The sequence below is a fragment of the Canis aureus genome, chromosome 13, assembly GCF_053574225.1.
Source record: "Canis aureus isolate CA01 chromosome 13, VMU_Caureus_v.1.0, whole genome shotgun sequence".
Classification (NCBI taxonomy): Eukaryota; Metazoa; Chordata; class Mammalia; order Carnivora; family Canidae; genus Canis; species Canis aureus.
In genome coordinates this window covers 52,441,631-52,458,848 of record NC_135623.1, presented here as the reverse complement: position 1 = coordinate 52,458,848, position 17,218 = coordinate 52,441,631, and the positions used below count along the sequence as shown (strand labels likewise).

At 42.2% G+C, this 17,218-nt stretch overlaps 1 protein-coding gene and 2 long non-coding RNA genes across 14 annotated transcripts in view; 1 reads left to right on the top strand and 2 right to left on the bottom strand.

The window, feature by feature from the left end:
* LOC144282520 (uncharacterized) overlaps positions 1-1,913 on the top strand; it is a 127,789-nt gene extending 125,876 nt beyond the window's left edge. For both annotated transcript variants that reach the window (XR_013350988.1, XR_013350986.1), the window contains exon 6: positions 280-1,913. This is a non-coding gene — a long non-coding RNA (uncharacterized LOC144282520). The remainder of the gene's footprint in view (positions 1-279) is intronic.
* The window catches only part of EDNRA (endothelin receptor type A), a 56,648-nt gene extending 47,963 nt beyond the window's left edge, over positions 1-8,685 (bottom strand). Inside the window, exons 1-2 of the mRNA XM_077846289.1 lie at positions 8,545-8,685; positions 4,623-5,106 (exon numbers count right to left, since the gene is read on the bottom strand). Coding sequence (XP_077702415.1) covers positions 4,623-5,039 — 417 coding nt within the window. The 5' untranslated portion in view covers positions 5,040-5,106; positions 8,545-8,685. The remainder of the gene's footprint in view (positions 1-4,622; positions 5,107-8,544) is intronic.
* Positions 8,686-9,586: 901 nt separating this feature from the next.
* The window catches only part of LOC144282514 (uncharacterized), a 61,353-nt gene continuing 53,721 nt past the window's right edge, over positions 9,587-17,218 (bottom strand). For 4 of the 11 annotated variants that reach the window (XR_013350979.1, XR_013350978.1, XR_013350974.1 and 1 more), the window contains one exon: positions 16,707-17,097. This is a non-coding gene — a long non-coding RNA (uncharacterized LOC144282514). Of the gene's footprint in view, positions 9,936-12,314; positions 12,391-13,408; positions 13,537-16,706; positions 17,098-17,218 lie in introns of those variants that run through there. The other 7 variants (XR_013350976.1, XR_013350977.1, XR_013350980.1 and 4 more) reach the window with 4 other exon arrangements.

Sequence of the window (17,218 nt, the reverse complement as noted above, 5' to 3'; positions counted from 1 at the left end):
ATAATTTGGTGAGTAATTTGATCAATTTGGGTGAATATTACCATGGGTAATATCCTGTATCTTGTACATAAATGGAGATTTCCTGTGACAAATTGTCATCATCATCGTCATCACCATCAATATTTTAACTTGAAGATCTCTGAGAAATCTGATTAGAAGTTAATTTTAACAGTAAAGACCCTAATAAATCAAATCATATCAATAAGCACTTAATGAACAACTAACTACTTTGTTTGAGACACACAATCCATAAGTTGTGGCCATTTATTTTTGAGACAGGAGTTGCCTTGGTGATCTGATGTGTCAAGAAACAACTTTTGTATGGCTGCCCCCAAAAAGAATGGATTCCAGTTGCACAAGATGTCAAAGGCTGTGTGAACATGGAGATAACTGGCTCCAAGTGAACATCTCTGGTTTCCACATTGCTCAGATCCTCTGCCAGAGCAACATATTGAGTCTTGATTTTCCATTGCAAAATATTCCTGATAATTTCAAACAGAAATTGTATTTGTTTATTTTTCATTGTTGTCCTCAATAAGAGGTAGATTCTTAGAGTGGACCAAATTAGTAACCAACAATCAGTTATTGGAGTCTGTCACTGGCTAGTTAGCTTTTACCCCACATACTGAATGGAGACCTCATTCACCTACAGTATTATCTACGACATCACTGGTTTCAACTCCCAGATATGCACATCAGAGATTTCTATGCTAGCCTTTGGGCTTACCTTCTTCCCTCTTTCATGGGCCATCATTCTAACCCTCTACAATCTACTTCTGTCATAAACATGTTTCCCCACATTTCTGTTTCTACTGATTGGGCTGAGGTACAGTGGTTTATGGGCATATCCATGTGCACGTATGGGTGAACTGTTATCCTAAAAGTACATGATGGAAAACTTTGGCTTACCCATGCACAAACATCATTTTTAGGGTTTTCATTGTATTCAAAATTATAATCCATCTTCCTATAGATAACACTCCAGGGCATTAACAGAATCTCATGAATCATTAAAGAGTACAGTTATTGGATTCTGTACTTCTAATATATTTTGGCATTTAGTAATTGGAGGTTGAGACCCTAAACACAGATACAATGTTTAAATTGTTTTTGCCATTATAGTGAATGTAAACAACTTATATACAGATTAATTTACTGGCTAAGTTTGTGCATTTCTTGAAAATTCACGTATGAGATAATTCAATTTCTTGACAAATCAAATCCATCATCAGTTTAGGTTACAAGTGTGTATATTTGAAGGAGTCTGTAACTCCCTCCTCTCTCCTGTTTTTGTTAGTCTTCTCATGTAATTACTGATGTTCTGCTTTTTGCATAACTAAAAATTAGAGTTAATCCTTTGATAAACTTAGCAATCTTTTCTTCAACACTGCCATTTGGAAGGCCCTTGAATGCTCCAAAACCAACAAGGTAAGTGGCATTTATTTGCTTCCTTCGATTCCTTCTGCTTTACATTTTATTGTCTCAGACTTTCTGATTGTATTACCTGGGAGCTTACCTGTGTGTGCAGGTATAAGCCAGGGCCAGAGGAGTCTCTCTCTACTCTTTGGCTTATTTCTTCTCTCTGCAACATATATATCTCCAGGCTCATTTTTTTTTTCCCATTTAGGATCTATATAAGCTTCAGCAGCAGTCATTCAGCTACTAGATGTAGCCTTTCTGAGAATGTTATTTACTTTGGGGTAGTGATGGCATTTTTGACCAGAGCTGTTATACATATTGGGAGCTGGTAAGAAGTAGGTGAAGTGTAGTCGGAGTAGGGAAGATCTTGAATACCATACATGTGAACTTTTGGGTGTTTTTAATTAAAGCAACACTCAGTAGGTGGAAGTGAAGACCAGTAGAGGCTGGTCTGAAGATAGATCAATTAGGAAACTTTTGGAAATCAGGTGTAGAATGACCCCTTCTTCCCTGTTCACAGACCATCAAGAGCCACTCAGTACCAAACAAAATGGTAAAGTGAGATGGACAGCTGCTACTTTGTCCTGCAACACAGGGCAGCTTGCCATGGTCAGAGGAATCCACAGGTCTGATACGTGAGGTTCCAAAGCACTAGAATCTTAAAGCAGGAGCAGCTGCCGACAAAAGGCATGAGGGCCCAGAGCTCACATTGCTTGGAAGGATTTCCCTGGACTGTCCTGGGCAGAAATCAGGGAAACTGCATCATCTTATGGTCTCCTAACTTAGAGAAGAGACTGACAGAATGAGTAGGAATAACCCCCCAATACTGTGAGGCTTTCTAGCTTACTCGCATGTTTTCTTCTTTTCCTCTGGAAGAAGATTAAAATAACTAAAGCTTATATATATTTTTTAACTCAAAAGATTTACTTCCTAAAATGAATATTGGTTAAATGACTCATTACATGAGTTTTAGAAAACCAGAAACTACACAAAGTTACTCCTGTGGTGTAAAAACTGTCAAAGTGTCCACATTATTTAGAACTACAATAAAATATATTATGCATTGGCTTCCCAAGAGGGAAGAATCATATGGTCAAATGAGGACGTCTAAGTTATTATCCATTGTTATATGAAGGTAAAACAAAGTTTTATTTGATTTTTTCACCAATTGGAGATATTCCAGATGATCTGATTTCAAATGTTGCTATGGAATACAAATGACATTTAGTCTAGTGATTGGCAGGTGGCACCTCAAAGAGATAAGGAAGTCTCCTGCCCAGCAGTTGTAGATAATGACTTTCCAAAAAGTTTCTTTGCAAATGGTCAAATGGGAATAGTTAATTCAGAGATAGTTAATTATTCTCCTGAGCCCTGCTGGGTTGGATAACTAGTGTATATGTGTGAATAATCAACATTTAATACTCTACACTGTATTTTTTGTATTTTTGTATTTTTTGCATTTTATATTTTTGACTGGAGCCAAATTTTGAATAAGAGTCATATAAAGATTTAAATCTATTATTAAGAAAGATGTCATGAGAAAGTCAAGTATTTACATGTAATATTTCATAAAGAAAAAATGAATAACCTTCAAAAATTAAAGTTCTGTAGCATGTGCTAAACATTTTAAGTTACTTACACATTTTCATTTTGCATCATAGTTCAGTTCTAAAATCCCATTTTAAGTTCAAATAGAAAATGTATGTTTTCGGGGCACCTGGGTGGCTCAGTGGTTGAGCATCTGCCTTTGGTTCAGGTTGTGATCCCAGGGTCCTGGGATTGAGTCCCACCTTGGGTTCCCCACAGGGAGCCTGCCTCTCCCTCTGCCTGTGTCTCTTGCTCTTTCTGCATCTCTCATGAATAAATAAAAACAATCTTAAAAAAAAGGAAACAAAACATGTTTTCATGCTATTCTGTGAAAAGATACGGTATATTTTTAAAAATCATTTTTGTCTAACTTCCCCAATTTTGCAAACAGTATATTGGAGTAATTCTGGAATGTTTTTTATTTGTAATATTCAAGATTGTAATCACTGTTTTCGGCTATATTGTTAGGACTTCATTGTGTGGCTGCTTTTCCTGATAGGCAGGCAAGTATAATTTTGCTATTTAAGTGTAACTATTGGAAACTGCAAGACTTACTTAAAATTTATCAGGTCTTCAGACAAAATTTGCCATTTAAAGTCATATTGCAGAATATTATTGCTCAGAATAGCTTTGTTCTTATGGATAATACATGAGAAGAAAAAAAAATAAAGGCTGGGCTTAGAATAAAGACATTTTGTAACATCTGGCACAGACCACATGATTTCACTTGAATTTTAGGTTATTTGGATTCCTACAACCATTTTCCCTCATAACCGCTAGACCAAATATGAAATACCTAACTCCTTCTGGCTTGAGTTTTTTTTGATACTAAGCAGTCCCTGAAGTGAGGTGATCACAGCGACAGTGGGTTATCTACCTCTCCCGCTGAAGCCCCAACCTTGTCTTATTTGTCTCAGAATCCTTCCTTCCTCACTCAGGGTTGGACACACAGTGGTTCCTTCATAAAAACTGCATATACCAAAGAAAACGAAGGGGGTGACAATAAACAGATGCCTGTTTTAAAGAGCTTTAGTGACACTGTTCAACAAGGTTAGCACTAGCCCGCGATCACATGGACCCCGTCGTCTCTAAGTCACCCAGGTCACTGAGGTAAGCTAGCATGCCCTTTGGCTTCCATCATCAATCCAGATAGTCAAAAGAAAATAGGTACTTTTCACTTCAAGATGTACCATGGATATTTAGCTGCTGAACGGCAGCACCTTACAAAGGTAATGACAACTGAAGAGATACTCATTGTAAGTACTCCTTGGGCTCAGTAGATCTCACCCTGCAAACCAAATCTCAGAAAAATCCAGTTGCTTCCCAAGATTGCCCATCCACTCAGCAGGCTGAGGGCTGGCATAAGAATCTGCTTCGTTAAAGACCATGACTTTGAATAGTCATCCCAGAAATCTGATTTTGTTAACAACTGAGTTACCAGGTGAATGTAACATTTAACTAATAATAAAAATTTTAAATGCCACAGAGTTAGAAGGTTGCAGAAATCACTTTCAGTAAAAACATGGACTAAAATTCCAAAGGTCTGCAGCAACTCTCTTACTGTGGAATCAGAGCATATGTTCAAACCTGCAAATATATTCATGGTTACTTCCTACCTTAAACACATTGATAGGGAGATCAATGACCACATAGATAAGGTCTCCAAGGGCAAGGCTGGCTATCAGTGCGTTGGGGCCATTCCTCATACACTTGTTCTGGTAAATGATCCTGAGCAGAGTTGCATTCCCCACCATTCCCACGATGAAAATAGTACAAGATATCACAGTGTTAATGTATTTGAAAGCTGAAGTAATCTTAGTCTGCTGTGGGCAATAGCTGTGCATTGAGCCATTGCTAGGTAGGGCCAAATTAGTGGGTCGATGAGTGGTGACCAGGAAGCTGAGTTCTGTTCCATGAAAAGTGGTGAAATCCACTGGAGTGCTTAGGTTTGTGCTGTAGCTCTCAGGATGATCACCGATTACATATCCAACCAGCGCTACCCAAAAGGTCACCTTGAGGCAAAAGGTTTCCATCGTGATGCGAATCTGAGGAAAGGGTTCTTATTGCGTTGTCTTTATACCCACACTTTTTTTTTTTCACCTGGAAAAGAAAGGAGGAAAAATAATCTTGGTTACAAAATCCAGCTGCCAATAAAATTATAGTCAATGATTATTTACCACTTCCAGTAAAAAGTAGTATATATTTGGTAATTAGATAAAATAATCTGTGTCAGGTTATCTCATGGCAGGGAAAAAAAAAAAAAAGAGAGAGAAGACAAAAGCTCCATTATGGCAAATTCTCTATCTCAGTCTCTGTCCCTCTGCCTCTCTGCCTTCTCCTCTTTCCCTCCCTCATCTCCATCCATAGCTATACTTTTATCTAGATTATGATATGGATGAGGATATGCCAGTTTTTCCTTTAGTAGATAAAAGTTACTTTTTTCTCTCTGTTTCAACTAGGCTGGTAAGAACCTGAGTCACAAAAATCTTCAAGAGTTACAAAATGTCACTTATTATGGAAGAGAAAAGGCATTATTTGACAAGTAGAAGGCACATGGTATTAAGACTAAAAATTAATCAATTCTGTAATTAACAATTTAATATTCCAAAATGTGTTCCGTTTGGCACATGATAATGAACGTGAGAATAAAATGTAGCACACGTAGCCAAGTTTAAAGTGTTATAAAATGCTCTTTTAAAGATCAGAACTCTGGTTAACTCCATCAATACCTTCATTTATTTATTTATTTATTTATTTATTTATTTATTTATTTATTTATTATGATAGAGAGAGAGAGAGAGAAAGAGAGGCAGAGACACAGGCAGAGGGAGAAGCAGGCTCCATGCACCGGGAGCCCGACGTGGGATTCGATCTCGGGGCCCCAGGATCACGCCCTGGGCCAAAGGCAGGCGCCAAACCGCTGCGCCACCCAGGGATCCCATAGATTTCTACTTCAATCCTTAAAGTAAAGATGCTGGGGTAATTGAGGGAGTTGCTGGTCACATAGCAATCAAAGGTAAATTTAAAAAAATGGCTCTTCCCCTTTAAATATTTTGTGAATTTTCTTCTCTGTGAGTTTTTAATGATTCTTTAAATGAAGACCATAAGATCATTAATGCAATGGCATGTGTCTATGATTTATATGCCCAGGTCATAACTTAATTTTTAAAAATTGTGTCCCATTTTTTTTTATCTATTTATGGTTGGTATTGACCACTTTTAAGAATTTGGACAGTTATCTTGGGAAACCAACAGAGCTTAGGTTTCGACAATAAGTAGATGAAATAAGATTTATTTAGGTTGTACGGAAGGTCTGAAGTAAGTACAAGGTGCAAATACCATATACTTTTGCCTTCCCCTGAGGTTTTTCACAGGAACCTGAAATAATAATGACATCGTATGTATATTAATAGCTTATTATGTATGCATCTGTTATCTGACTTGAGCTTTACAACTCTAGGTAGGCAGGGGCAATATTCCCATTTTAACTGTGAGGAAAATGAGTCTTGAAGAAGTTAAGGCTTCGTGATCAAGAAGTGGCAGGACAGGTATAATGCCTCTCTTTGCTCTGCCTAATTATAAGTAGTTTGCAGTTGTTTCCTGCTTTTTACAGTTTGGAGTAAATATCTGACTGAATGTTGACAGACCTACGAAGTGCCACTACTTGCATTCCACAGTGGAGACCAGGACTCTATGAACAAAGCAGATCATCATTCTCCGTTTCAGATCACAGATATGGGAGAAAAGAAATCCTTCAATACCTTGTGCTATTTGATGGCTAAAGTCTCCCAGTTTCCAGGTTGGAATGGACCCTTCAGCAATGTTTCCTTAAAAAATAAGAGAAAGAAAGCCTTTCCTGGAAACGAAGTGGCTCTTTGCCCAGCAGAGTCCACTAGGAGAGTATTTAGTGAACTGATCTGGCTATCATGGGGTTATGACACTGGGGAAAGGTACTACTAGTGGTTGAACATTAGCATGCTGGTTTGCTTGGTCGGCTGTTGATGTAGGAGCTAAGGAGGCCAAGGCTGTGGGTTCTTATCAAGGTGTGAGGTGAGCTAGTGACCATCAAAACCATCAAAACCACTTTCCTTCCTCCGGGAGCACATCATTTCTGATGACATCTCCATCAGCTCTCTACGTGTATTTATTTTATTTTATGATAGAGAGAGAGGAGAGAGGAGAGAGGCGGAGGGACAAGCGGAGGGACAAGCAGGCTCCATGCTGGGAGCCCAACGCGGGACTCGATCCCGGGACTCCAGGATTGTGCCCTGGGCCAAAGGCAGGCGCTAAACCGCTGAGCCACCCAGGGATTCCCCTCTACGTGTATTAAGCAGCAGGGCTAAGGGATACTTGGCAAAGATGCATGGGTATCATGTTATCATTGGGTGAAAAATACAATAAGATAAACAACAAAAAAGGCCTCTCAAATACATGTTACTCCAGGGATGAATCTGTAGCCCAATCCATGGATCTATGTCATGCTGTGCTTGAAACCCTCAGTCACTAGATCCAGCTCCAGTGAAGCTTCTTAGGTTCAGCCCAAGGGCTGTAGATTCAGCCTTCTTCATATCTGGGGGCTAAGAATTTGGTGGAGTTCAAAAGCTGTTACTGAGGAAGAGGACTGAATCCTTAGGCTTACACTGTAAGCATTTACCATCTTGGATTTTTAGGATTAAAGTTCGCCTGTAATTAGTAATTTGGAAATTCCAATCTTACCGAAATGGCATAAATTTAAAGCAGTCAATTTACTGAAATGATTGCCAAGGTGTTTCTCCATAGTTAACCCCGGGGGGGGGGGGGGCTACGAAGTGGGGGGAAAACCGTGAACAGCAACCGAGGAGGGGCGGGGGGGGGGGGAGCCAAACAAATAAACTAGGAACTTTTTACTAGTTTGCCGCGGGCTCTGCTCGGTTCTTCCTGACGACGCCCGACTTTGATGTGCCCCCACCCCGCCGGCCAACAACTCTGTCCGGGAACTCCCCCAGGGTGGTGTCAGCAGGGGCTGGTGATCTACACACAGCCCGGGTTTTCCGCACGTGAAACGCAACAAGTGCCCTTTGAAGGAGAGCGGCCCCCGACCTCGGCCTGCGGGCTCCGAGCCGGGCTCCGGGGGCGCCCGGGCTTCCCCGACCTCGGCGCGCCCCTCCCCGCGCCCTCCTGCCCGCCTGCCCCCGCCTGCCCTCCCCGCGGCCCCGCGCCCTCCCCGCGCCCCCTGCCCTCCCCGCGCCCTCCCCGCGCCCGCCTGCCCGCCTGCCCTCCTGCCCTCCTGCCCTCGGCGCGGCCCGGGCGCGCGGAGCGAGCAAAGGCTGCGAGGGAACCTCACCAGCCGCCGCGGGGCCGCCGCCGAGGGCGTGAGGTTCCTCCACGCTCTCGCAGCGTCGGGGACAGGGAGCCCCAGGCAGAGCCCGGAGGCCGAATCCCGCCTGGGGCGCCCCGGGCAGGTGGGGGGCAGCCCCGGGCGGGGGCGCCAGGCTGCGGGGCGCCCGGCTGTCCTCCGGCAGGCCCCCCCCGCCCCCCGACGGGAAGAGGTGCACCGACCGTGGAGCTCGGCGGGGCCACGGCCGCCCGGTCCGCGCGCCGCCCGAGGAAGCGCAGCCGAGCGCCGGTGCTGCAGGCCCGGCTCCCACGCCGCCCCGCTCCCGCGGGAGCTCCCGGAGCCGCAGCGGCCGCCGGCGGACCGAGCCTCTCGCCCGCTGTGCGCGGCCGCCGGACCACGGGGACGACTGCGCGCGCGCCGAGCTCGCGGGAGACTCGAGGGGACACGCCCCCGCGCGGCCGGCCCCCTGCGCGCCGCGCCCCCCGACCGCCCGCCCGGCCCCGGCCCGCAGGAGCGCCCCCCGCCCCCCCGCCGGCCCCCTAGACCGCACCCGGCCGCCGCCCCCCCAGGCCCCGGGGGCGAGAGTCTTAACTCTTTCGCTCCCGAAGTGAAGGGGGTTCGGCAACAGCAAGCCCCAGAACCGAGGGAGGCCCTGCTGAAAACCCGCTCCCTTCGCTGCGGGCGCAGGCGGGTGATCCGAGAGGGAAGGACTACAGATGGAGCCCGAGCGGAAGGGTGCTGCTGGCGGGGGGGGCTCCACGTCCCCGCCTCTTGGCTTGCCTTGTCTGCCCCCCTTCTTAAGCTTGTGGCAAGTGAAAGAGCCAACCTAGCGGTGGACTGATCAAGTGTTGCTTTGATCTCATTCCTAGAAGCCTGCACCCCAAGGCTCCACACCACTCCAGGGCAAGGCAGGAGAGTCTGTGGAAGGGTCCAGTGTGTGGCTCAGAGACACTTTGGATTCCTCAAGAAATCCAAGCACTGAGGGGTGCAGACACTGCAGAAGGTAGCTCTCAGAATCTTTCTGTAATAGAGAGTTTTATCCTAAATTGCAGAGCGGGAGAGGAGGTGAGGGACAAAGGCCATTGCCCGTGACATTCGAGAAAAACTTGAGGGCTCCTTAGAGAAAGTTCTCCCTTGGAGTCACTTAATGTGCTGCTGGTATGAGACATATTATGGAAACGTGAGTTTGGAGTGCTGGTAACATGATATACAGACTGTTCTGCTCATCTATTACAGCTAAAGAAAATCACCCCAAGACAGTAGTGGCTTCAAACAACAGCAGTCATTTACTTTACTCATCATTCTGCAATTTGAGCAGGGCTTGGCAGGGACAGCTCATCTTTGCTGGGGCTGGAGGCTCCAACTTGCAAGGCAGTTCACTCACTTGGTGATGAGTGTTGGTTTCCCTCCATGTTTGTCTCTCTACAAAGTGGTTTAGGCTTCCTCACAGCATGGTGGCCCGGTTCCAAGAAGGAGTGTCCAAAGAGTTGGGACGTGAAGCTGCCAGTTTCTTAAGGTCTGGCCTGGAAATTGGTACAGTGTCACTTCTGTAGAACTCTATTATGAAGCAGTCACTGGTCCCAGATTCAAGGTGAGGGGATATTGCTTCCACCTGTCAATGCAAGGCGTGCAAAGAAGTTTAAGAGGGCATCATGTAAAATAATCAGAGAGATGCACAGAATATCATCATTGAATGAGGCCTTAACAGTCATGTAGTCCAACTGGACTAGGTATTATCCTGTGCATTAATCTATTCTATCTACAGCTTTCTCATGACAGAGGGTCAGTCAGTCAAGATAACTGATAGCTTCCATAAATGGATGCCTTAGTTTTCATGGAAAAAAAGGTACCCTTTCAAGCATATGGCTTGGCAAGCTGGCAATATTTCCAGAGAAGGAAAAATTATTGCTTCCTTCCAGAAGAGGCAGTTCTATACCAGGGTTCACACCTTGGAATATGAAACATGTGCTGGATTTTAGTCCCTACTCACCCTGCAACCAGACACACTTGGACAGTGCACAACTTGCGTAACTGAACATGTTAGTCTATCCAGTCTTTGGTAGAGCACATTAATCAGTCCCTACATCCTGGGAACAGCTCATCCCACGGTGGCACAGGTCTAGTTATTAAAAGTTCCTTCTCTGGCTGTGCCTTGGTGGTTCAGTTGGTTAAGCATCTACCTTCAGCTCAGGGAATGGAAAATAGTGCAGTAGCTTGGAAAACAGTATGGCAGTTCCTCAAACAATTAAACATAAAATTACTGTATTAATGATGTACGTATGTATGATGTATTGTATGATCCAACAAATTCTATTTCTGGGTATATACCCAATGTGAATAAAAGCAGGTATGTGTATACCTATGTTCATAGCAGCATTATTCACAATAGTCAAAAGATGGAAATAACCCAAATGTCCATCTATGGATGAATGGTAAACAAAATGTAGCATACACACATGCATAAAATGAAATATTATTCAGTCTTAAAAAAGAGTAAAATTCTGATACATGCTACAATGTGGATGAAACTTGAAGACATTATGTTAAGTGAACCATGCCAGATGCAAAAGGACAGCTATTGTGTGATTTTCCTTATATGAAGTGCTTTAGAGTAGTAGTCAAAATCAGACACAGTAAATGGTACGGTGGTAGCCATGGACTGGTCTTGGGGGAGACCTGAGGATGTACTATTTAATGTGTTTCAGAGTGTCAGTTTGGGATGGAAATGTTCTAGAGGTAAATGGTGGTGGTGGTGATGGTTGCACAACAATGTGAATGTACTTAATGCCACAGCTGTATGCTTAAAAATGGTTAAAGTGATAAATTTATATTATATATAGTTTGCCATACAAAAAATTCTTCCTGACATTGATATGAAATCTGCCTCTATATATTACCTGTTTATCTACCCTACACGTTCATAAAATAAATTTACTGCTTCTTCTAACAAAGATCTTTTTATGTAGATCACCAGCATAGATCTGCCTTTGTAAGGGATTGGGATTGCCTTACTCGTTTTAGGTGAGAACAACACAAACTTTCCTTAGTTTTTAGAGATTTATATTCTTGTCTTCTCTGCTTTGGGAAAAAATGACTTCAATAGATTTAAATCTGTTTTCATTTAAATTAACTACTTCCACTAACCCCTCTCCCCATATACAGGACTTTATATACTTACTCCATTTCTATATTCCCTGTTTTGTACTTTTTTTTTTTTGCTTCATACTTTTTAAGTTTTTAAAAAGATTTATTTATTTATTTATTTTAGAGAGAGATTGGGGGCAAGGGTAGGGGTAGAAAGAGGGAGAGAGAGAGAGAGAGAAAGAATCTCAAGCGGACGCCCTGCTGAGCATGGAGCCTGATGTGAGACTCCATCTCACGACCCTGAGATCATGACCTGAGCTGAAACCAGGAGTCAGATGCTCAACGGACTGAGCCACCCAGGTGTCCGCCACTGCTTTGTACTTTTAATGAAAATATAATTAGTATATTGACTAAGTTTCTCAATTCTACTTCCAAGGATTATTTCTTTCCCCTGGAAGGTAGGTTGAAAGCAGATTTTCGGGTCTTTGGAATTTCCAGACTTTCTTAACCACACTTGACTTCTGGTTCAAGCAGCTCATAAGTGGAGCATTACTATAATGGTAGTTACACTGATTTTTCTCAGCATCATATTATCATTATTGATTTCCTGAATAATTGCTGAAGATCAAGAAGTACTCAAGATAGCACTTAAAAGCCCAGTTCTCATGTGTCTTTCGGATAAAAGTTCTTATGAATTTAAGTTTTTTGATTCAAATTTGCAAATCCATTTCACAATTGCTAATTCTTAAGATCCTCAAACCTGAAGTGCAATAAAGGATTTGTGTCTCACAGCATTTGCTAAAAATGTTGTGTTCACTTCAGGGCCCCCTGGGGGATAGGAAACATGAAGGGGTCAGAGAGGAACCCTTGGAGAAGGGGAGAAACTGGGGACTTGCACATCAGAGACCTGGACCTGTCACCGTAGCCTTCATACTGGGCAGTGCCATGGTCAGGACTTGCTGTTGACAACATACATCACAGGCCTGGAGAAGAAAAAGCAAGCCCATTGAGTTTAAGTTCCATTTTTTTAAAGTTTTTAAAACTTATTTATTCATGAGATACACAGAAAGAGAGAGGCAGAGACAGGCAGAGGGAAAGCAGGCTCCCTGTGGGGAGCCCGATGTGGGACTTGATCCCAGGACCCTGGGATCATGATCTGAGCCAAAGGCAGATACTCAACCGCTGAGCCACCCAGGTGCTCTTAAGTTCCATTTTTAATTGAAATTCACTACAGGCAGTTTGTTTTTAAAAGAAAATGTTTCCAAATGTTAGCCTGTGATGGGTTGCTAAGGATTCTAAAGTGTTTTTTCACTGCAATAATGTTGCTCATGGTGGTCAAGACTGCAGGTTACCTCATTGAAACCTACTTAAGGCCTAATGTAGCCCAATGTTTTGTAGACCACTGGTAATCTCACTGGAGGGCTGAGAAACTGTTCTATCTTAGCATCACTAATGGTTAGGCAAGCAGATATTAGTTGTCCTCTGATGACATATTCTATCTGGCCACAGATGTTTAACTTAAGGCTTTAGCTATACAAGTTTCCAGGAAAGATAGGAGACAGACATACAAGTTAAACACATGCTATGAGGAAACAAATAGACAAATCCAGAAAGTGTGACATTTTACAGGACAATTGGCCCCGGCTCCTTAACAAGTCAGTCGATGAAAAATGGGTATTTTTCTAGATTAAAAGAGACATAAAGGAGCACGACCACCAGATGCACTGTCCTGGATTGGGTTCTGGTTTGGAGAAACCAACTGTGGGGAACATTTTTGGACAACTGGGAAAATTTAGATTTGGATTGGATATTGGATGCAGTGAAGGATTTACTAAATTTATCAAATGTGAAATGAACTTAATTAAATGCGATTCTTTTGGCATATAGGAGAACAGTCTTATATTTTAGAAATGCTATTTCGGGGATATATAATTTACCTTTAACTACCAAAGCAGAAACAAAAATGATATGAGTTAAGAAAAAGAAAAGAATGTAAAGTACCTGGGCTTGGCACATAATAAGAGCTCAATAAGCCTTAACTCTTTTTATTTTCATTTGTTCCTTTCTTAGTTGTCCATGAGGAGAATGGTAGAACAGAATAAGCAGCTTCACATGGCACCTTGAGTGACCTTAGGAAAGTGACATAGTAGCAGTGATGAAGGCCAAGGTGATCAATGGCATCTAAGGAGCTAGAACTTAAAAGCTGGAAGGTTATCTGGTGTCTTGAAGTGGCTGTAAGGAGAACAATTATCCATAGCAGAGTTTATGCAACATGGCCCCAGGGATCCCTTTAATGACACAGGAGGGGTCTGAAGGTTCAAGATTTTGCTGGTGAGGACTAGAGGCCAGGATGGGTGCTATGAGGACATCACTGTGACTCTGACTTTTGAATGTTCCTTTAGGTTGGTATGGGCTTGGGAGCTGCAGGTTGCACTCGTAATATAAGATGACAAACAAAATATGCATAAGCTTGAATAAACAGAATTAATTGAAAGAGGTGACAGCAGGTGTTCCATGGAATAAGTTCGGACGAGTAGAGGTAAGGACCAATAGCTTACAGTCTCTGCTTTAGATATGTCAGGAAAACTTGAAATTGGCAGGGAAGATCACTAGGTGTCCTGTCTAGTGCATTTTTCTGTGTTATCTGTGCCTTCCATCAACTTTGAGCTCTTTTACAACTCTGTAGGTTGCAGAAAACTGGTAGCAATACAAGAGATTCTTGAACATAGAAATAACAATTTCGATTGGTAGAGATGCAAGAGATTCTTGCCTTGTGGATATTGACCACTTGTCTTGCTCAAACTGCCATAGTAAAATACCACAGACTAGATAGTTCAAACAACAGATATTTATTTTCTCATAGTTCTGGAGGCTGGAAGTCCAATATCTGGGCACCAGCATGCTCAGATTCTGGTGAGAACTCTCTCTCTTCCTGGCTTCTTGCTGGGTCCTCACATGGCAAAGGGAAAGAAAGTGAGAGAGAGAGAAAAGATATGTACCCTGGTATCTCTTTTTATAAGGGTACTATTCCCATCATGAAGTCACCACTGTCATGACCTCATCAAGTCCTAGTTATATCCCAAGGCCCCATCTCCAAATACCATCACATAGGAGGTTAAGACTTAATGGGTTCTGATCAACAGTTCTAATGTGTGGAGGGGCATATTTGAGGGGGGCAGTTTTCCACACCACCAACCAGTTCTCTAACACCAGCTAGATGTTTACAATTCAACTTAATTCTGACACTATCTTTCCAGAAATAGCATCAGATTCTCCAAGTGAAGGGCTTGGTCCCAAGAGATGGCACTCCATTTAAGATGCCAATCACAAACCCAGGTTGTTGTCTGTGCTTCTGACTGACTGGCTGTAAATCAGAGGTTCATACACCCTCCTCCTTGGGTTTGATTAATTTGCTAGAGTGGCTCACAGAACTCAGGAAAGTTGTTTACTCACTGGATTACTGATTTATGACAAAGGGTATCAAGGGATACTAACCAATAGCCCAGTAAAAAGATACACAGGGTGAGGTCCTGAACAAATTAGCTTTTGTCTTTGTGGAGTTTGGGGCCTGGCATGGTGGTACATGGAAGCCATCTGGTTCCCCAAACTGAAAGCTCTCCAAATCCTCTCTTTTTTGTTTTTTGATGGAGGCTTCATTACATAGGCATCATTGATTAAATCATTGGCCATTGATCATTGATACAGTCTCAAGAAATCAGGGCATGAGATTGAAAGTTCCAACCCTCTATTCATGGTTGGTTCCCCTGACAGTTAGCCCCCATCCTTACTTGCTTTCCAGAAGTCATCTCATTAACATAGTCCCGTTGTGTTGGAAAGGGGCTTGTCATGAATAAGACATTCACTTCACCTTTATGGTTCTGAAGTGTTTTTTCTGCACTGAGGTCAAGAGACTAAATATTTTAACCAAAGATACTCTTATTGCTCAGGAGATTCCAAGAGTGTTGGGATCTGTGACCCAGGAATTGTTGATGAAGATGAAATACATGTGAGACATATACTCTGTTCATTAGAATGACCAAATATATATTCCTTATAAATCACAATATAGGTTTCAATATATGAATTTGAGAGGAAAACATTCAGTTTATAACATTTTGTCCCTACATTTCTTTTTTTTTTGTCCCTACATTTCTTAAATTCATGTCTTTCTTGCATGAAAAATTCATTCATTCTAGCCCAACAGCCCCCAAAAGTCTTAACTCATTCCAACATTAACTCTAAAGTCAAAGGTCCAAAGTCTCATCTAAATATCATCTAAATCAGATATGAGTGAGACTGGCGGTATGATTCATCCCTAAGGCAAAATTCATCTCCAGCCGTGAACCTGTAAAAACTGTGCCTCCAAAATATAATGGTGGGACATACATAGAATAGACAATTTGCTTGTATATAAGAGGAAATTGTTAAGATCACATCATCTTTAGGATATCAAAGGATATCAAGGGATATATGGATCTGTGATGAATTTCTTCTGGAGCTTATAATTTACATATCTAAAAACTAGAAACTAGAAACTAGAAGCAGGAAGACAGGTTAGTGTTGAAGGAGGTAGGAACAAGTCTCCCCCAAATGTGCCACTTTGGCAGGTAGACTACTTTCAGCTGAAGGCAATTAAGACTCAACAGATTCAAGAGAAACTATTACCTCTCCCTCAAACTGCCTAAAAAATTTTAGATGAGGGGCTGACCAAGAAACAGAGCTACTACCAAGAGATACCTTGCATGCTTGCTTGCTTGCTTTCTTCTTCTTTTTAAAATCAGAATGAACTATCTGAATGGCAAGACAAACATAATTACCAAACATCTGCTTTTCTTATCCTCTTGTGAATCACCCTCCTCCTCCTTGAAGCCCCAGGCCCTTATCCCATTCCTTAGCTCAAGATGGCATATAAGCCTCAATTGTCTGATCTGTCCTGGGGTCTTATTATTTTTGTGGGGCCCCCATATGAACGTAATTGAAATTGTTTTCTCTAGTTATTCTATTTCTTTTTAGTTTTTTATTTAAATTCAATTTTCCAACATATAGAATCTATTTGTTAATTTGATTATTCAACCAGCCAGAGGACTTAGAAGAAAGATAGATGGAAAATTTTTTCTTCCTCTCCTACATGGTGTTACCTTAGTATAAAGCATAAGTGTAGAGAGTAAAGTGGTAGTAGACACAGCTTTGGTTTGGTGGTCAAGTTTAAGGCACAAATCCTAGAGATATTTAAAATGAAGAACACCAAAATAGCAGGAAGTATATTCTATATAACAAACCCTTCCACCAAAAGAACATATTGGATTAAAACAACAATAGTTTATTAGCTCATGACATTGTAAGTCAGCAGTTTTGATTAGATTCATCTGGGTAGTTCTTTTGCTGGTCTTGGGCAGGCTCATTTATGTAGTAGAGTTTCCTTATGTGTGTGTAGTCAGCCAGCATTTGATGGCCTCACTCACATATCTGGCTCTTGGCTGGAGCAAGGGATTCTCAGGGCCATGTGTCTTCCATCATCCAGCAGGCTAGCCTGGCTCATTGATCTGGTGGTGTCAGGGTTCCAAGTGCAGAAGCAAGGGCAAGCCCCAATAACCAAGTAGTCTTCAAGTGTCATCTTGCACCATGTTTGTTGTCATCCCATTGGCCAAAGCAAGTAACATGATCAGGGCCAGAGCCAGTATTAGAGGAGACTAACCAAGAGCATGGAAATAGAGAATTATTTTAGCCATTTTTGCAAACAATCTAATGAAACCAAGAGCTAAAAAAAAAAATTATTTATTTATTTATTTATTTTTATTTATTTATTTATTT